At 35.4% G+C, this 21732-nt stretch overlaps 1 protein-coding gene across 2 annotated transcripts in view; it reads left to right on the top strand.

The window, feature by feature from the left end:
• The window catches only part of Mib1 (MIB E3 ubiquitin protein ligase 1), a 161979-nt gene that overhangs the window by 46536 nt on the left and 93711 nt on the right, over window positions 1-21732 (top strand). For both annotated transcript variants that reach the window (XM_071602863.1, XM_027935671.2), the window contains exons 2-3: window positions 12164-12335; window positions 14313-14442. In XM_071602863.1, the coding sequence (XP_071458964.1) occupies window positions 12184-12335; window positions 14313-14442 (282 nt within the window). In that variant the 5' untranslated portion in view covers window positions 12164-12183. The remainder of the gene's footprint in view (window positions 1-12163; window positions 12336-14312; window positions 14443-21732) is intronic.

Genomic DNA, 21732 nt, shown 5'->3' with positions numbered 1-21732 from the left:
ACTGTGCCAGCAAAATAGAAGTTTTTTAATATATTTTTTAAAAGTCTTTTTGATCTTCTTTTTTTTAATATTTATTTTTCAGTTGTAGTTGGGCACAATACCTTTATTTTATTTATTTATTTTAATGTGGTGCTGAGGATCGAACCCAGAGCCTTGCTCGCATGTGGTAGGCGAGTGCTCTATTGCTGAGCCACAACCCCAGCCCCAAAATAGAAGTTTTAATGGAAGTTTAAACTCCTTATTCAGATGCTTGGGACTGAGTTTATAAGCTTTTGAATTTTAGAATTATTTTATGGTATCTTTATCACATAACACACAGAGGCCTACAGCAATACCCAGAAATTAAGTACATTAATATTTCTGCAATGAAGCATATGAATAACTCTAAGGGGAAAAAGACTATATACTGTATGTAGCCCCTTGTTTGATCAGGTTAGATTTTATCACTAAGTGAGTTTGTGGCTAACTTAAAAATTAGAATTTAAATAACTTTTTATTTTGGTTGAGACAGGGTCTTGCTATATTGCTCAGGCTCATCTTAAACTAATGATGGGCTCAAGTGATCCTCCTGGATCAGCCTCTTAAGTAGTTGGGATTATAGGAGTGTACTATCATGCCCTGTTTGTTTTTTTTTTTAATTTTTGTTTTTAGACAGTGTCTTGCTAAGTTGTTGAGACTGGTCTTGAATTTGGAATCCTGCCTCACTTTCCTAAGTTGCTGGGATTATAGGTATGTGCCTCCATGCCTGGTGAATTTATCCTCTTGATGATAATCTTGTTCCTTTTAAAACAAGAAATGGCTGGGCATGGGGTGCATGCCTGTAATTCCAGTGACTCTGGAGGCTAAGGCAGGAGGAGTCCAAGTTTGAGGCCAGCCTCATTAATTTAGTGAGACTGTATGAAAATAAGAAGAGCTGGGGATGTATCTCAGTGGTAAATTGCATCTGAGTTCAATCCCCAGCCTGTCCCTGCCCCCAGAAAACAGAAGAAAACAAAAAACCAACAACAAATGGGGTGGTAGGTGGGAACTTTTTTTGTGTGTGTGATAGTATTAGTAGTAGTCTTCTTTTTTCTCCCCCTAATTTGAACCTCAATTCTTCACCCATAAAATGAAATTCTTATGTTTCACTCGATTAATTTCTTACTCTTGTGTAACAAATGCTAAAAATACAAATATATTACTAAAATTTCCAATTGTACACCTATTTTGACTACTTGTTTCTTTTGTTTGGACTGAATGTGGCCTGGTTATAATTTTATTGTGTGTATTTACAATAGAGTAGCTGAGATTACAGAAATAGAAAAGATATGATGGGAGGGTTGTAGATTTTGGGGCGATACTGTCAAAGAAATTTTCTTAATGCATATTAAAAATTGGTTGGAAGCCAGGTCTGGTGGCACATGCCTGTAATCCCAGTGGCTCAGGATTATAGTCCTCCTGCTGAGGCAGGAGGATTGCAAGTTCGAGGCCAGCCTCAGAAATTTAGTTAGGCCCTAAGCAATTCAGTGAGAACCTGTCTTAAAATAAAAAAAAATAAAAAGGATTGGAGATGTGGCTCAGTGGTAAAGTGCCTCTGGGTTCAATGCCCAGTACCCCCCATCATGAAAAAAAATATTGGCTGGAAGTAGATGGTGTTTTTCTCTTTTATATTGTTGAAATTAATTTTAAAAGGAATCTTTTTGATTAAAATGTATTTCTTTGAAATTAAATATTAGAGTAGGATTTAATAACTTATATTAACAAGATGCCCTAGATATGTTTTCATTCTTTAGACGATTTAAGTTGGGAGAAGGGTACCCATGCTAGACTGAAGCACTCTAAAGTTTGTAAGATTCACCTTGAATTTACTAATCTGTAACTTTAGGCAAGGGCTTCATTTTCTTCACCTATAAAACAGGAATGATAATGCCTATTTAAGTATTGTCCAAAGGGTTAAATAAAAATATAGCTGGGTTTGGTGGCCACACGGCTTCCGAGGCTGAGGAGCCAGCCTCAACAATTTAGTGAAACCCTAAGCAACTCAGTGAGACCCTGCCTTTAAATAAAAATACAAAAAGGGCTGGGGATGTGTTTCTGTGGTTTAGCGCCCCTGGGTTCAATCCCTAGTACCAAAAAAAAAAAAAAAGTATAGCACCAAACTTGGTAATAGTAAATAGTGGCTGGTGTTGTTAATCACAACAATCTTATTTTCATTAATTTAGTATTTCTCAAGAGTCAGGAATGTGGAATATACCAACCAGCTGGTAGGTCACAAAGGCCTTGCCCTCATTAAGAGTTTTAATTATAGTTGAGACTATTTCTAAAGGAATTAGTAATTTGATAGTTCAGGAGAATAAAGATGGATACTGGAGTTTGGTTAACCTACATTAATCTGTAATAATTTTTTGTCACTTGTGATTTGGGGTTAAAGTTTTTTTTTTTTTTTTGGTGTGTGTGTGTGCCCCTCCCCGCCCCCAGTGCTAATAAGCAAGTGCTTTGTCACTGAGCTAAATCCCCAGCCCTATGGTTAAAGTTGATGAATCTATAAATCAGAAATAGAATTTCTTCGTTGGTTGAATGACATAAAATTATGCCACAGTAACTAATTACATTTGATAATTGTTAAAGAATTGTAAATTCTTTTAATAGTGTAGGTGGACACAATACCTTTATTTTGTTTTTAATGTGGTGCTGAGGCTCGAACCCAGTGTCTCACATGTTCTAGGCAAGTACTCTACCACTGAGCTACAGCCCCAGCCCCAATTCTATTTGTTTTTTTGGTACCAGGGATTGGCTCTAGGAGCACTTAGCCATTGAGTCATCCTTAGCCCTTTTTATTTTTTATTTTGAGACAGGGTTTCACTAAGTTGCTGAGGCTGGCTTTGAACTTGTGATCTTCCTGCCTCAGCCTTTCGAGCAGCTGGGATTACAGGTGTATGCCATCGTGACTGGTATTAATTCTTTTTAATGTTAGATGAAGTCTTTTAATTTGGGCAAGAATTTTAGTGGATTAGCTAGGCACCATACTAGTCTACTGAAGATTTTTTACTTTATTTTTTTGTGATACCAGGGATTGGACCCTGAGCAATCTATTACTCAGCCTTATTCCAGACCCTTTTTTATCTTATTTTTGAGATGGGCTTTTGCTAAATTGCCCAGGCTGGCCTTGAGTTTGTGGTTTACTGGCATAGCCTCCCCAGCTGGGATTATAGGGGTGCTCAGCTGTTTTTTTTTTTTTTTTTTTTTTTAATTTTTTAGTTTTAATTTTCATTTGTTTATATGTGGTGCTGAGAATTGAACCCAGTGCCTCACACATGCCAGGCAAGTGCACTACTGCTGAGCCCCAGCCCCTGCTCAGCTGTTTTTATTTTTAGAAAGCTTTAAAATTTATCATATAATATTTTAAATAGCCAAGTAGGTTAGTCAGTAATATTAGCAAATATACTGTTGTAGAAACTAAGCACTACTAATATATTTGAATACTGTATGTGTATTGCTCTCCAGTTACATTGTCTTTCTTCCTGTCCTATGTTAACTATCAGGTTAGTTTTTTGTCATTCCTGAGTTATGTTTTATATTATTTAAATGTCATGTCTTTCTATGTAAACAGTACGTAGTACTATTTTTGTTACACTGTATTCTTCTGTAATTTCAAAATACTCAGCATTATGATCGAAGGATTCTTTTTGAATTTTGTGGCTGTTCAAAAATCTATTTTAGGTATTTTATTGTATACCTAATATATGTAGCCATTTTCTTGTTAATGAACAATTAGGTTTTTTTTTGCTATTAAATAATTGCTAATTTAGATAGTCTTTTTCCATATTGAAGTGCTTAATAGACTGAACTGTTTGTATTGAAAACTCTAGTTTTCTGTCATCTTTTCTATGGGGAAATGTTTTGAAAGGTTAAATAGTTTTATTATTTACATGTATAAAGTGAGAATATAAATTGATATGGGGTCTATAGGGAAATTTAATATTTTCCTTTAATCACTCCTTTGTGAATCTGAGCTTTTTCTGGTTTTCTCAAGAGCTTATGGTTATTGATATTAACTAGCATGCTTTACTGTTTTCACAAAAGTTTGCAACAAAGACTTCAGCTATGTAAATTCTCTAAGTTATTGAACTTTGGAGAGATGCCATTAAAACTTAGAGCAGATGGTCATTTGAGTTTTAAAAGAATGAGTCAAAAGCTATTATCAGGTGGTTCATTTATTGGTGGCAGATGTCTTCACAAGAAAAGAGCATTAATTATCTCTCTAGGGTAATATATTAGGTAATATGGCATTCTGTAGCAAGAAGAAATGTGTTTTGAAATGAAAATTTGTTTTTCTTTTTTTGGGGGGAGGGGGTACGGAGATATAACTCAGGGGCACTTAACCATTGAGTCACATCCCCAGCCCCCCCCCCTTTTTTTTTTGAGAGAGAGAGAGAGAATTTTTTAATATTTATTTTTTAGTTTTCGGTGGACACAACATCTTTATTTTATTTTTAACTGGTGCTGAGGATCGAACCCAGCGCCCCGCGCGTGCCAGGTGAGTGCGCTACCACTTGAGCCACATCCCCAGCCCCCCCCCCCCCAGCCCTTTTTATTTTTTATTTTGAGACAGGGTCTTGCTAAGTTGCTGAGGCTGGTATCAAACTTTTGATTCTTTTCTCTGAGCCTCCTGAGTTGCTGGGATTTCAGATGTGTGCCACCACACCTGAAATGAAAATTTCAAGGAATAAATCTTGTCGGGGTTATTGGTTTTATGAGAATGAATTTGGTGAATGTAGTATCAGGAAGATACTTACTACCTACCATAAGAGATCAGTAAAATTTTGACCTTGTTATTTAATGCCATTTTTCTGTTTAATGTTTTCTTTAAACATCAACTTTTAAAGTCAGTTGCATTCTCATTAAAAATTCTATAGTGTTCATATTGGTAGTGGAGTGGGTTGCTTTGTTTACTCTTCCAATTCTCAGGGATAGTCTGTTTCACAGCTGTTCAGTGGTTTTGTTGGCATTTGAACTGTGGGAACCAAGAAAGGATTTGGATGTGTTTTTGTGTGCATTAATGGTTTTCCTGAAGTATTCTTAAAAACCATGAATTGTAGATTTTTTTTAACTAGTTGTTGTCATTGTGTATTTAAATGGTTCCTTTTAAAGAAATCTGCACATCAGTTATGAGCTCATGAATGTTAATGTTATTGTACTTTGTGGAAAATGAACTTAGAGATACAAAATATGTAAATTAGGACAGTAGTTGCAAACAGAGTTTTTATTAATTTCTGTCAATATATTTTCCCTATGCCCTTTCCTTAGCCAAGTCTCACCTTAAGAGCTGCATGGTTAGTTCAGGATACACCTCTAAGTGCGTAGTGGATACTTTGTTAGTGCATTTTACTTTTTTTTTTTTTTTGTGATGACATGTTGGAGACATACTTTAGATCTTGTTCAGGAACTGAACCATTGTGTGGACATTTACTATTAGCTATAGTTGATATTCTGATACTTTTGGTCACCTTCCTGTGGTAAGGCAGATGATGTAGATTAGATGCTACTAATATCAGGCATGTGGCATGAAGAGTATACCTGGGTAAAAGTATGTTTTCATAAGCATAATATAACCCAGTGTAAGGATTTTAAAAAGTAAGACTGTAAAAAGTAATTAGTAGCCATATACACTATTAGCAAAATAATTTGAAAGTTGATTTCTGTAGACACTTGCTTAGGTCCCTCATGTTTTTGTTTTTCAGTTTTAATTTTAAGTGCTATGTACATTATCTCTAGTGCTTTTATTTTATTTTAAGCGCTCCTATTCACCTAGCTGCTCCTTAGAATTAATACATAGTGCAAAAAATTTGGACAACTACAAGGTGCTGTCTTGTTTTGGAAATTATCTTTCTAGTGTTTCTGTAATATGTCTTATTTATTTATTATTTTTTGGCAAAAATGTTATACTTCAATTCCTTGCAAATTACTTGATAAAATGATGATATATTTACCATGTCAGCAGTATGTTTTCTACATGTTTAAACTACATTAATTTTCCTCTAAGAATTAACATAGCCTGTATTTTCAACATCATTAAGTTACATTTTTGTTTTTACTACATACAATTGAGTATTTTGGGGCATACTTTAAAAATTTTTTTGGAGGCAAGCCAAAGACTTTAAGTCATTTGAAACATTTTGCCAAGTATTTTCTATAGAATTTGTGTCAATTTTTATTTATTACTCAGGGATCTCTGACTGGCTTTCTTGACATATCTACAATATGCACTGAAGATAGTATATTTAGTTGGTGTTCTGTTTGTGGTGCTGGGGATCCAACTAGGGACTCATTTGTGCTAGGAAAGTGCTCTATGAATGAGTTGCATCTCCAGCCTTTTTGTTTAAAGTGTAAAATTAACAGCATGGTGGTAATACACATTTAACAATTCAAAAGCATGAAGAACAAAATGTGAAATTGTGCACTCCAGCCATTGTTAGCAATTTGTCATGGGTTTTCATATTGATCTCTCATTATCTACCATGTATATATGTGCCCACTTGGCATGTGTGTGACTTCTGAGGTTTGTTTCACGCTTATAAAGACTTTGTTTAAAATTGTAAAATATGCTGTTTAACTTTTTATGAGCACTTTTGTGTCTTTTTTAAAAAAAATTGTATTGAGCTCTGTTTTATCTTGAGTTTATTTTTGGTACATTGTACTGTAGGGAACTATAATTTAACAAACATCAAAAAATGTTTTCAACTTGCTTTGTTCTGATTACTATGGTTACAGTACTACGGTTACCCAAAAACCGAGTGGTGTTAAACAGTTTATATGCTCTTGGCTCCTGTGGGTCAGCAATTTCGGTAATGGCGTGGTGAGGAATGGCTTTTTGATACTGCACAATGTCTGGAGCCTCAGCTGGAAGACTCAAACAGCTAGGGGACTGGTGCAGCCAGAGTTCCTTAGGCATTTTAACTCTGGGTCCTCTCCACCTGATCTTTCTGTGGTGACTTTTCAGGGTGGCTAGACTTACTATGTATTGGCTCAGAGCTTCTAGTGCATACTGGGTGTGAATCTTGAGGGGGAGAGAGTGACAGGCAGATAGGACAAGTAAATGGCATCTGCATTAGTTTTCATGACCTAACTTAAGAAGTCATATACTGTCACTTCCTCTGCACTCTGTTGATTGAAGTAATTAGGAATGTCTACTTAGGTCCAATGGAGAGAGAAGTGACCCACCTCTTTTTAAATTTTTTTTTAATTGTCAGTTTACCTTTATTTATTTATATGTGATGCTGAGAATTGAACCCAGTGCCTCACACATGCTAGGCAAGTACTCTACCACTGTGATACAACCTCAGCCCTGTATCCACCTCTTGATGGTGGAGTGTCATTTGGTGTCTCCTAAAAAAAGCCCGTGGGATGAATCATAAATTAGCATGGCCATCTGTGGAACATACAACCAGTTATACCTTTCTTCCCTTTTAAATATACACTCAGTTTTCTAGGAATATAATATATATATAATACATATATAAAAAAGCCAGGGGTATGTTTATTTTACTATTCAATTCTGTGAATTTTAAAACATAAAATCTGTTGTGATTCTTGGTATTTCTCTTTTAAAATTGCAGTTTTATGAAAATTCAAATAATAATTCTGTTCAAACAGTTATGATAGTTTTAATTTGTCAATAGGTTTCAGAATTTACCTAAAAATTATCTTTTGTGAACTAGAGCAATTTTTTACTTAATTTTGTATTTCTATTGGAAGTAATAGTTATAGAAATAATTACAGAATTATTATTCAATATGTACATTCTATGGAACTGATAATGATTTAAAGCAAAATATAGTAATTTTTTAATGACCGAAGGGATGGATATGGATGTGGATGTCCAGTGTGGACTATTTAGGTACTTTGATTTTATTTTTTAATCCTTTTGTGATTAAAGGAGAAAAAGTCAAGGGCTGGGGTTGTGACTCAGTGGTAAAATGCTTGCCTAGCATGAAAAAAGCCCTGGGTTCAATCCCCAGCACCTGCAGAAAAAAAAGTCAAGCCCTTTTCTGTGTATTCATTTTATATCCCTAGAAGGGAATCTAGGGATTGAACCCAGGGGTGCTTAACCACTGAGTCACATACCCAGCCCTTTTTACTTTTTTTTTTTTTTTTTGAGACAGGGTCCCTCTAAATTGTTGAGGATGGCCTCAAACTTGTCATTCTCTTGCCTCAGCCTCCTGGCTTGTGCGCTACCTGGCCCTTTGATCCATATTCTAAAAGACTGAAACATATAATACTGGTGAATATTGATAGCTTTGAGTTGTGTAGCTGTAATTCTGTGGTTTTAAAATTTTAGTTCACATTTCGTTTAGGCTTCAATATAGTTTCTTTTGGGCTTATAACTGATAATAATTTCATGATTGATACAGTCAGATTTAATTTGCACAATATAAAAGGAAGACATCGTTATTAACTGATAAAAAGTGGTGCATAATCTGCTGGCATGCATCACTATTTTGTGTGGTAGCTCTGGATCAAAAATAATCGAAAGGAATTGAGAAGATTAGTACAAGCCCTAGGAAGCCACAGGATGTGGGGAAAAATGTGAGATAAAATAGTAATAAGAGAATAGCCATGGAGAAGGTGGGTAATTTGCTAAAATGGGGTTAATTTCACATGAATAATTGCTTCCTGTGTGCAGTTTCTAAGAAATTGAGACCCTATTAAGTTCTTTGATTTCTGTATAAAGATTGTGGAATTCTGATGATTTTTTTTTACTAAATTATTTAACCAGATGAATAGTAAATTTCATAAATTCTTACTAAAATTAAATACAGTATAACTGCTTGCATTTACATTTTACTTTAAATTCCTTCAAAGTGTGTTCACCTCTGTGTCACTATAGCCTTCATGTGAAAGGAAGTGTTTTCTCAATTTGTACTTCACAATATTGGTCCTAGAGTAGTGTAAGTCGATTTTAAATATTATGTACCTAGCAAGTTACAGAGCTAGGGTCTTAAATCACATGGCTTTGCATTTATGTATGTGTATATATTTATGTAATATTTGAGATTGAATCTTGCTATGACACCCTCCTTAGTAGCTGGGACTACAGATGTGTGCCTGTAATAGTTTTGTGTAGTAATATGAATATACAGGTTAGAAATCATATTTGATTTTGTTATTTCCTAGCCAAGTCTCTGATTATATTGCACGTTTCTGCTAAAATATGAGACTACTTGGTTCATTGAACACACTCTGCTCTTCTGTGAGTTCCTTCCTTTCTTTGAAAATGTTTGCTCATCATTTCTGTGAAACTCTTCTCATTCTTTTTTCTGATTTAGTTTTTTGGGTGTCTGTTTCTATCAATGGAGGACCTCGATTTGTTTGTTTGTTTATTTTGGTGCTGGGGATCAGATCCAGGACCTCACACATGCTGAGCTGCACCCATAGCCCTAATTAGTATATTCTTATTTATTTTTTTCTTCATACTTCCCTTCTCATTTTTAAGCAGAACAGTTCCTAGATTTCAGTTTAATGTGCTGCTTAATTGCCTATTCCTAAATAGATATTTTTATATCTTTTTTAATATATATTTTATTTCATTTATTGATTTTTATGTGGTGCTGAGGATTGAACCCAGTGCCTCACCTGTGTGAGGCAAGTGCTCTGCCACTGAGCCACAATCCCAGCCCCCTAAATATCTCTTAATATTTTTATTTATCTTGAATGATCTTATTTATGCTTTATCATTCATACTTTCTAAATCTTTTATCTTCTGACCCAGTCACTAAGTCTTAACTTCAGCTCTCCATTTCTGCTGTCCCCATTCTAATTCAAACCACCATGGATTTACCTGGTATGCTTCAGACTTCCTATAACTTGACTCTTTAGCTAGTCATTTTTATTTTCTTGATTTCTCTTTACTGCACTACAGAAAGAGTGATATTTGAAAATACCAGAGGGCCTGCCCCCAATAGGAGTGGGAGTAAAGAACACCCCCTGTCCCTACAGTCAGGCATTTGTGTGGTAGGAGACTGCAGGGGATTTTTCGTAAAACGTGGGGTATTATGCTCTTTTATAGTCCAGTAGGCATTGCTCTTTCTTTCTTTCCTTCCTTTGGGCCTTGTCCATGCTAGGCAAGTGCTCTATCTCTGAGGATAGAGCTCTTAAAATTCTGAGAGAGTCTCACTAAGTTGCCCAGGCTGGCCTTGAACTTTTGATCTTCCATGTAATCCTGAGTGACTTGAGATTATAGGTTTGTGCCATTGGGCCTGGCTCCAGTTTCCTTTCAGTCATTTTAGAGCTTGTTCTATCCTTCCTCCTTTTGTCCCTCCTTTCTTTCTACTCCTACCTTCATCCTCTTAACCTTCTCAGCACAGACACAGGCTTACACTCAAGTTGCCCCTTGGTTTAATTCTGGTTATATAAAATGAATAATAGAGGTTCCCCCTTCTTTGTAGGAAATGGCAATAGTGTATTAATTCCTGTAGAATTTAGTAATAATATTACTATTTTTGTACTGTAGTTCTTGCAAGTATACCACATTTTTATTTGATTTTTAGAACACATTGCTTCACTACCAAAGAATATATTACCTTCTCCAAAGGGGACCAAGGTTCTAGGAATGAAAATGGCTTCTTTTATTTATCGAAAGTACCTCAACTTAGACATAATAGAGAAGAATATAATGACTCTCTATATACCCATTACCCAATTTAGCATGGTTAATCTTTCATCTGAATCCCACCTTAGTTTCCCACTATCCATCTCCAATTATTTTGAAATAAATACCTTTATTTTATATGTAGAAACTTCAGTTACAATGTTTTCTTCAAGGGTACCAAATAGTTATTGACAGAACCAGAACTTTAATCCAGGAGAGTGTCCCTGTTATACATCCATAAGCTTGATTATCTAGGATATGTTTATAATGTTCAGAAGCCACAAAATGTTTCAAAAAATTCTAGCATTGACCTGGGATTGTGGCTCAGCAGTAGAGTGCTCGCCTAGCACGTGTGAGGCCCTGGGTTGGATCCTCAGCACTACATTAAAAAAAAAAATAAATAAAGGTATTGTGTCCAACTACAACTAAAAAATAAATATTTTTTAAAAATTCTAGTTTTAATTTATGAACAAATGGTATTAATATCACAGAATAGTAAAGGAATATTACCCCCAATCCTATTGTCCTAAAATGAAAGTTATTTTCATTACTTTATAGGGGTATCTTATTTTTTTGGTGGTTATAGTTGGCCAGCATGACTTTATTTGTTTATTTTTATGTGGTGCTAAGGATTGAACCCAGTGCCTCACACATGCTAGGCAAATGCTCTGCCACTGAGCTAGAGCCTCAGCCCCAAGGGTATCTTTTAATAGTTTCAACATCTGTCTCATCCATCTGTGTGAACAGTTTTAGTAGAAGTCATTTTACCAAGTGTTTTTTTTCCTTTGGGGGAAGACCCCATATCATGGTGTATTGTTTTCCCTTAAGTAGGGAAACTTGCTTGCTAATCATTTTCTAGAATTTGTTTTCTGGCAGAAAAAAATCCCCTATAGGTAAACGCTTAAATTGATAATTTGTTTCCATATCATGAGAATGAAATTGTCTTTTCTTTTGCGGTATTTGTTTATCTGGAGAGTAGTTTGAGATTCTAAAGATTTTTGAGTATTGTAGTCTGTATATGGTGGTAAAGGATTCTTCCTTCTTTCTCTGAATTGAATCTCAGTTTCAGTTTATGGGTCAGAGGGTAAGTTTTACTGTAGAAAAACTGGAATTCTTATTGTTTTTTGCAGTCTTGGGGATTGAACCCTGAATTGTGTTCTTCCTAATGAATGGGAAAGAAACATATTTAGTTTGTAATTTGTACCAATTAACATATTTTAGATCTCTCTTAAAAGTATTTATTTTTTAGTTGTAGTTGGACACAATACATTTATTTATTTATTTATTTACTTACTTATATGTGGTGCTGAGGATCGAACCCAGGGTCTTGCAAATGTGAGACGAGTGCTGTACCGCTGAGCCACAAGCCCATCCCAAATATTTTAGTTCTCTTATCTTGAAACTATGTGGTATAAGTGGTGTTTCTCCTTACTTGATTAAAATACCTTGTAAAATGATGTATTAATTTTTCCACTTGGGAATAATATGCAAATAAGTATTTGTAAGTAATATAAGTATGTATCTTTGTTTTAATAGGCATCAAGCATGATGGAACTATGTGTGACACCTGTCGCCAACAACCAATCATTGGCATTCGATGGAAATGTGCAGAGTGTACAAATTATGATTTGTGCACAGTTTGTTATCATGGAGATAAACACCATTTAAGGCATCGATTTTACAGAATTACTACACCAGGAAGTGAACGGTAGGGGAAACAATTTTTTTTTCCCATTGTGGCTCCTTATTGTGACTATTAGTTAGCTTTAAAAACAGGATTAGGAAATAACTTCTGACAGCTGATTTAATATAAGTAGGTAGCAAATAACAGGGTAAACATGACTGGGTTTGCTGAAACGTGAGAGGAAAACTCTATGAAGGTGGAACTGTATGTTTTTCTGAGATAGTTATTAATTCTCTAACATAGAGATTTGACATCACTTATTATTTGGAAATTCAGAGGCAATCCAAAGAGACTGATTATTTTTTTCTCACTATGCTTTCTATTCCAATTGTTATGAGCCCTAAGGCCCATTGATTGAGTTATTAGGCATATATTAAGACCATATGACTACTATTTTTGTGAAGATTTGAATGTAAATAAGATGCAGTATTTTTAAGGAGTTTACAATTTAAAGGAAATAATAGATCAACAATAATTATCACATGTTATTTTAGACTATGGTAGAGATGCGTATTAGATATCTTAGAAGCAATGCGTAGGGTGTTAATAGTGATGGAATTTTCTTATGTAGTTATAGATAATGACTAGGAGCAAGAATACAGCCAATGATAGAAAGACAGCTAGAAGGAGGAATAGATAAATTGATCCTTTTTTTGGGGCGGGGGTACTGGGGATTGAACCCAGGGGTGCTTTACCCCTAAGTTACATCTCTAAGGCCCTGCCCCCCGACTTTTTTAGATTTTAAGGCAGGATCTGTCTAAGTTGCTTAGCGTCTCACTAATTTGCTGAGGTTGACTTCAAACTTTCGATTTTTCTGCCTCAGCCTCCTGAGTTGCTGGAATTACAGGTATATGCCACCGGGCCTGGCAGTAAATCAGTTTTTCAGTCAAATCTTCCCAGTGCAAATTGTGATTCTGTCCTTTATTAACTGAGTAATTCTGAACAAGTTATTTTTGTCTTTTGCTTATAATTAAAATAAAGATATTCCAAAAATGAATAGAAAATAATAAAAAAAATCCCCAAACTTTTCTGAGTATATGAATGAGAAGGGTATAGAAGAATAAGAGATAGATGGCCTTGGAGAAACAAGCTGGTTCACGTAGTGCAAAATTTTTTCAAGGTCCATAATCTTCTATAAGTATACACCATTTTGGAGACAGTTTAGCATAGGTCAAATCCAGGTCACAGATGTTTTTTACTGGCATATACTAAAATTTTTTTAAATTATTACTGTAAATTTTTAAATGATTGCTAATCTTTTATGGATTCTTAAAACACACACACACCCAAAAGACTGTCAACACTAGGCTTATATTTGTTCTTGGCAACAATGACTGAAGCAGATGTGTACCCTTTAGACGGTGGGTTGACCAAAAGTTGACGGACGAGTTGACCAAAGTTCTACCACCAGCTGTTGTCTTATGAAGTCTGAGGCAAAGAACTGTTTACCATTTGTCATTGTAGTGCTGCCTATCTTAGGCCCTTATTTATTTGTATGGCTGCTATAGAGGAATTTATTTGTCACCTGTAAAACAGTGAAGAGTATAATGTTACTCTAAAGTGATTGTACTGGATTCATATTTTGATTCCATTTCCTTTTTAACTTTTGTATACCTGGGCAAATTATTTAGCTTCTTTTTGGGAGGGAGGGAGTACCGGGGATTGAACTCAGGGGCACTCAGTCACTTAGCCACATCCTCACCCCTGTTTTGTATTTTATTTAGAGACAGGGTCTCATGGAGTTGCTTAGCACCTCGCTTTTGCTGAGGCTGGCTTTGAACTCATGATCGCTGCCTCAGCCTCCTGAATTGCCAGGATTATAGGCGTATGCCACAGTGCCCTGCTATTTAGCTTTTTTGAGATTCACATTTCTACATTTGTAAAATGGATAATGTAGCTTTATCTTAAGGAGTATAATACACTTTATACCTGTGTAAGTCCTTTTATGTATAAATTATTACCCATTTTTATATAAATTTAAATAAATACCTTTATTTTTAGGGTTTTGTTAGAGTCTCGTAGAAAATCTAAGAAGATTACAGCCAGAGGAATCTTTGCAGGTGCCAGAGTGGTACGAGGAGTGGACTGGCAGTGGGAAGATCAAGATGGAGGAAATGGGCGTAGGGGAAAGGTACAGCATTTTTCTGAATTTGTTATGCATTTCTAGAATATTCAGTAACAACTTTTAAAATTATTTCTTTTTTTTCTGGAAGAGAACAGATTGTTCCTGCTCTTTTGTAAGTATTGGTATTCCTTGAGAAGGTTGTTATATAGCTTTTGCCTTTTATTTCTACTATTTTTTTATAGCAGACCAGTGTTTATTATTATTATTATTATTAATATTATTATTGTTATTATTTTGGTACTGGGAATTGAACCCAGAGATACTTTACCACTATGCCACCTCCTTAGCCTTTTTTATTTTTTTATTTTGAGACAGGGTCTCACAAAGTTGCTTAGGGTCTTTCAGAGTTGCTGAAGCTGGCCTGTAACTTATAATCCTCCCCTTTCAGCTTTCTGCGTTGTTGGGATTCTGCCTAACTAGGTTTTACCTTTTTCTTTGAGGCTTCATATCGCTATTTTGTTGCCCAGAATGCCTTTCTGAACATTCCATTTTGGGCCATTCTCCCTAAGGGGATCTCATGTTCTTGACTTTCTATTGTTAAAACTTCATTTGAGGGGCTGGCGGTGGGGAGCTCAATGCTAGAGTGTTTGTCTAGCATGTGTGAGGCCCTGGATTTGATCCCTAGTACTGGAAAGAGAGAGGGACGTGGAAGGGGAAAGAGAGAATGAATAAATGAAAAAAAGGAAGGGAGGGAGGGAGAGACAGGGAAAGAAAGAAAGAAGTGTTTTATATTCCATTCCCTCAAAGGCCTATTCCTTAGGGGCAATTGGCAGCTCCTTTTTCTTTCTTTCTTTTTTTTTAAATAATTTTTTTAGTTGTAGATAGACATAATACCTTTATTTATTTCTATGTGGTGCTGAGTATCGAACCTAGTGCCTAACACATGGTAAGCAAGCGCTCTACTACTACTGAGCTACAGCCCCAGCTCCTCCTTTTTTCTTTAAAAAATAAAAAAGAAAGTGGCTAGGCATCGAAGGCCTCGCCATGCTAGGCAAGCACTTTACCACTGAGCTACATACCAGACAGTAGGCAGCTACTTGGTTATCCCCTCTATTGGCTTCTGTTACTCCTTTCAGGGCACACAGAGGCAGGGCTGCTTGGGGTCAGTCATGGCAGTTATTTTGAAGGGAGTTTTGTATAGCCTGGTCAGCTGGGGTGGAATACTAGGGATGTTTGGGTAAGTGAGTTGTTGGTTGTATATATTTTGGATTTCATGTTCCTTTGTCTGATATTCATTCTTTGGTTCCATTTAGTTAGCAAATATTATTGAGTATGTTCTGTGTTGTGCTAGATGTATTAAAATGAGTAGCATTTCACATTTGAAACTTAGGTGTCAACCACATCAGTTGCATTGTTACCTTTTTGAAAAATTTGTCTATAGCGTTGAAGAATGATTTTAAAAACTTTCTGAGAAACTTCACAGGAATTTGGAAGCCTCTTTTGAACAGACTTGGTGCTTTGTACATGCTTTTGAGTTTCAGATTTTTAAACATTTTTTTCATATAATTTTCTAAATTCAGAGTAGTTTTATTATTTTCATTTAAAATAATATGTCTCTTTAATACTTGGACATCAGACATGTATTTTATTAAAATAAAAAAGGAAACACTTTTTAATTCAAGAAACTATTGAATACTTACTATGGACAGGTTTCTGTTGCAGGCATCGGGGCTGCAGTAATAAGCAGACAATGTTCCTACCTGCCTTAAGTTTATATTCTAGTTTGGACCGAGAGAGAACAAAACAATCTAAATTCTTGTAAATGTAGTATGGTATGTAGATAGCAGCATGAGTGTCGCCTGACAGCTTGTTAGAAATATGATAGGTAATTGTAATTCATCTATTTCCCAGACTTTCTAAACTAGGGTTTGTATTTTAACAAGATCCCTAGGTAATTTGTATACATACTCAAGTTTGAGAATTATTGCTTTTAAAGGAAAATAGAGCAATGTGAATTTGGAAAAGTCTTGACTTTTGGGTGGTTGGATTGCCAAGGGGACATGCTTGGTAAATCAGTGGTAGAGAGAGGTAGGGGACCCCTTTGGGGTGGGGACAGGAACAACTCTGCCCCAGTGCATAGGTCATAGCAAATGAATTTCTGACTGGACATGAGCCTCTATCTGTGCTCTTCCTCATCAAGGCACCTTGGTGCTGAACAGCCTCTATAACATTTATAACAGTCCTGCATCACATATACCATTCTTATGTATCAATGTACATGAAAACTTAAGGAGTAGTGGTAAAATGAACACTTTTGCCCTCAGTATACAGATTAAGAAGTAGAATAAATACCTTTAAAAGCCTTATCCCATTTACAACACCCCTGTCCTAGGGTAACCAATATACTTAATTTGTGTTCATCATTCTCTTGTGTTTTTTTCCCTTTTTCATTTTGTGTTGTACCCTACAATAATTGATATTTGAGTTTTGAAAAACCATGTAGCAAGCATAAATCTAGCTGTTGTAAGGACACGGCAGGACTACTCCTTTTAGATATAGGCTCCCAGAAGAATATGAACTGAATAGTCTGCATAACCTGTTGTGCCCCAGTGTCATGAGAGTTATAAGAGATTTATAAGAGAGTCCTTTTTGGGCAGTCGGTGGGCAAAGTCATTCATAAATCCTGGGAACATAGTGCTCAACATAGTCAGAACATCAGGCAGCAAAGAAGGGCTAGCTGCTGGGCATCAGGCAGGAATATTTTCAAAGAAAATGGGTTGCTATGTATTTTTTTTTCCTAAGCCATATTATAGCCCACCTGAGTTTTAGGAGTAGGTTAAAGCAGAATATTCACTGGAGAGCAGAGAGGGATGTAGGTGAGAGATTTCATTGCTTAGGGAATGGTGGCAAGTGGAAATGTCATTATATAGTCCAAACAAGCCAAGTGCACTTGAGATGTGGATAAGGCTCACTTGGGCAGTATGTTCATAGGTCAGTAAATAGTATGGTGGCAGTGGGACTCTTGATAGTAAAAACCTTCAATTTGTCTGGACATGGCTACAATCTGGATGGATGTGTTACCTTTATGCCTGGTGCCCAGCAGTCATCTTTGACACTCCCTTTGATATCCCTTTTCCTGACTGTATCTCATGGGTTTTTTTGTGTGTGTGTTTGTGTGTGGGGGGGTGGGGGTACTATGGATTGAACTCAGGGGCACTCAACTGCTGAGCCACATCCACAGCCCTATTTTGTATTTTTATGTAGAGACAGGGTCTCAATGAGTTGCTTAGCACCTTGCTTTTGCTGCGCCGGGCTTTGTGATCCTCCTGTCTCAGCCTCCAGAGCTGCTGGGATTACAGATGTGTGCCATTGTGCTTGGCTCTTTTTTTTTTTAATTAGTTATACATGAGAGTAGAATGCACTTATATACTTTGATGTATCATACATAGATGGGATATAATTTCTCACTTTTCTGAATATACATATTGTAGAATCACATTGGTCATACAGTCACATACATACATATAGTAATAATGACTGTTTCATTATACTATTTTTCTTATCCCCATTGCGCTTGGCTCTTGTGTTTTTTTTTTTTTTTTTTTTAAGAGAGTGAGAGAGGAGAGAGAGAGAGAGAGAATTTTAATATTTATTTTTTTAGGTTTTTTTTTTTTTTTTTGGCGGACACAACATCTTTGTATGTGGTGCTGAGGATCGAACCCGCCCGCACACATGCCAGGCGAGCGCGCTACTGCTTGAGCCACATCCCCAGCCCTTTTTGTTTTTTTTTTTAATACCCCTATTATATCATCTTATGTTTAGCTTGCTGTTTTGTTTTGGTAGAGCACACATCCTAGTAACTTCTTTGGGAAAGACTGCCTGAGAAGTAAATTTTTAATGCTTTTTTTTTTTTTTTCCTTCTGAAAAGTGACTTTGTATTCTTCCCCACACTTAATTGTGTGGTTAGGGACTTGGAAATCTTTTTTTAAAATTTTTTAATTGGCTTTTGAAGGCAGTTACTATTAACGTTTGAAACCACATAAACTTTTTGGGGTTTTGCTATGTTGGCATTCTTTTGGGGGGGGGGGATAAAAAGTAAGTCATTTTTGAGGTTTTTGAGTCATCAATATTACATTTTTGGTTTGTTATGATTTAACACTTGTTGCATTTTAAAAACAAAATAAAGAATAATAAGTGAAACCATCTTGTACATGTGACTCTGAGTGGAAACTTCATATAATAAAAAAGTCTTCTGGGTATCATTATTTAGGTATATGTTTGAAGACCAGTTTTAATTTTTATGGTTTGACTTTTCTTGCCTGTGTGTGTGAATGAAAATTGTTAACAGCCCACTTTCTCTTCAGTGCTGATTGTTTTATCCCTATTGGCTGCTATACCTCACATTAATTGTGTGTTTTTGTTTTTATAGTGCTAGAAATTGAATCTAGATCTTCATGTATATTAGTCAGACATTCTGCTACAGCCCTAAATCCCGAACCTCTGTTGACTGTTCTTTAAAGGTGTTTTTTTAAAATTTTTTATTTTTATTTTTTTAGTTTTCGGTGAAAACGACGTCTTTATTTTATTTTTATGTGGTGCTGAGGATCGAACACAGCGCCCCACGCATGCCAGGCGAGCGTGCCATTGCTTGAGCCACATCCCTAGCCCCTTAAAGGTGTTCTTAAATACTACTACCCATGTTAATACTGTAAGGCAATTTTTGTTTTATAAGTCTTTTTTTTTTAATACCTTTATTTTATTTATTTGTACGTGGCGATGAGGATTGAACCCAGGGCCTCACCCATGCTAGGTGAGTGCTCTACCACTGAGCCACAACCCCAGCCCATTATAAATCTTTTATTTTTATTATTTTTTTCTTTTTTAGTTGTAGATGGACACAATGCCTTCATTTTACTTATTTTTATGTAGTGCTAAAGATTAAAACCCAGTGCCTCACAGGTGCTAGGCAAGCACTGTACCACTGAGTCATGACTCCAGCCCCTGTTTTGTAGATCTTTTTGGATATATATCTATTAAGTGTTTAATATAGAGACATAAGATCATATTTCTTTCTTTTTAAAACACTTTACCAGAGTAGAAAGAATAATATAACAAATTCCCATGCATTCAACACCCAACAATTATTAGTTTTTTTTTTTAAAGAAAAAGTGCCATTTATTTGTTTTAAGAAACAGGGTTCTTTATATTTGATTGGTTGATTATTTATATTATGTTCTTTAAATCCTTGTATTTCCTATAAATTAATTGTTAGGTCTAGAGGCTTAACTAAACTCAGGTTCAGTTTTATTTGGCTTGTGTAACTCACAATGATACTATGTATTTTCTGTTGCATCATATTGGGGGCATATAAAGTCTGATTATGTATTATTAATGGGTATAGTAGTAATGTTGATCCTTATTATAGAGTTTCTCAGCAACTTAAAATGATTTTAGCAGCCATTTCTGTATTATTTTTTAATCAGAATAGGAAGTTAAAAAATAGCTAATTTTTTTGTGCCTTCAGCTTTGTTTTTGTCAATAATAAGTCACATCATCTATTAACTAATGTAAGAATTTCATTTAATGATTCAGAATTGACTAACGAACTTGTTTATACACCAACTAATTTGAAATTTAATGTGAATTTGATTAAAATAAAAAATGTCTTTTTTTAAGGTAGTCAAATAATTTTTGTACCTTCTATAAAAAATTCAGACTTATTTAAGAAAGTACATTTTTTTTAAACAATGAAGTAGAATCAGAGTATATTAGAAGGAATTTTGTTTTGCTAAAGATTACATATTTCATGAAACAATGTTATGAAAGATTATAAAATGGTTAATTGAGCAAAATGATAAAGCACAATCATGAAGCAAAGCAAATGGACTCTAAAGATATTGGGAAGCAGGAGAATAGAATTGATGAAATGTCCAAAGAAGACGTGAAAAATACTGGTAAGGGCTCTGGTTGTGGCTCAGTAGTAGAATGCTTGCCTAGCGTGTGGGAGGCACTGGTTTGGATCCTTGGCACCACATAAAAAAAATAAAACAAAATAAAGGTATTGTGTTTATAACTAAAAATTAAAAAAAATTCTAAACAAAAAAAAAGAAAAGAACTGGTCATGTTCCCCCTCCCCCTTAGACTGAGTAATAATTGTGTGGGTATCAATTTCTTGTTTTTATTCTTTAAAGTTTACATTACACACGTGTTGAACCTCGGCCTCAAGCATTTGCTCTACCACTGAACTACATCCTAGCCCCTACATATGTTACATTTTTATAATCTATAATATATTTTAAACTTTAAAGGAATAAATGGTTTCACTAATAATTTAAAGGGTTTCTCAAATGACTCATTAGATCTTAAACATAAAACATTTTATTTCTACAAAAGTATTATTAAATACCTAGTTTACAAAATAACTTTGTTTTTCTCTTTTTCATCCCTTCCCTTTTTCCGTTTCTTGTGGTATTGGTAATTGAACTCAGGGGTGCTCTACCACTATACTACATCCTCAGATCTTATTATTTTTTATTTTGAGACTGGGTTTCATTAAGTTGCCCAAGCTGGCCTTGAACTTGTGATTCTCAACTGCTGGGATTAACAGGCATGGCCAGCCATTGTGCCTAGCCCAAACTATATCTTTAGTACTAAGCAACAAAGAAAGGTCATTATATATTTTATTTAAAATAATAATATGCCTTGGATGGTAACTCAGTGGTTGGATACTTGCCTAGCTTGTGAGAAGCTCTGGGTTTGACTCCCAGCATGTAGAAAAAAAGTAATGGTTTGTTTTTAAATTTAGGCAAGGTTGCTGTTTATGTCAAAATGGAGAAAAGTAGCCTGAATTGTGTGTATACATACAGCCACCTACTGTAGACTGATATACTTGAGAATGCCCAAGTTTGGTGCTTGCTGTATATCATTTTTTGTGTACTAGATTCTAGGGCCATAAGTAATGGCAACTCCTGTGTGTTTGTGTTTCTATTTTAATTAAGTAAGTTTAAGAATCACTTTGTTTGGATGGGGAGCATGTAGATGGTGTCTGGGTTTCCATTATAGGGACTCTGTTTTACTTTTGCTGGCCTGCTTATTTGTGTCAGATGAGGGATGCTGCTGCAGAAGAAAGCAGCTCAAGTTCTTTTTTAACATTGCTACTGAGGTTCTTTTAGAATTTTGTGCTTGTCAGTTTTTTAGCTAACCAGAGAGCAGGTTCATCATAAATCAGTTTGGATATTTTGTCAAACATTTAAGTTTTCATATTGAGTAATTGGCTTAAAAGAATATACTGTTCTTGGGCTGAGGTTGTGACTCAGTGGTAGAGAGCTTTCCTAGCATGTGGGAGGCCTTGGGTTT

Source organism: Marmota flaviventris, chromosome 16 (genome assembly GCF_047511675.1).
Source record: "Marmota flaviventris isolate mMarFla1 chromosome 16, mMarFla1.hap1, whole genome shotgun sequence".
NCBI lineage: Eukaryota > Metazoa > Chordata > Mammalia > Rodentia > Sciuridae > Marmota > Marmota flaviventris.
This window is presented reverse-complemented; position numbering and strand designations above follow the sequence as displayed.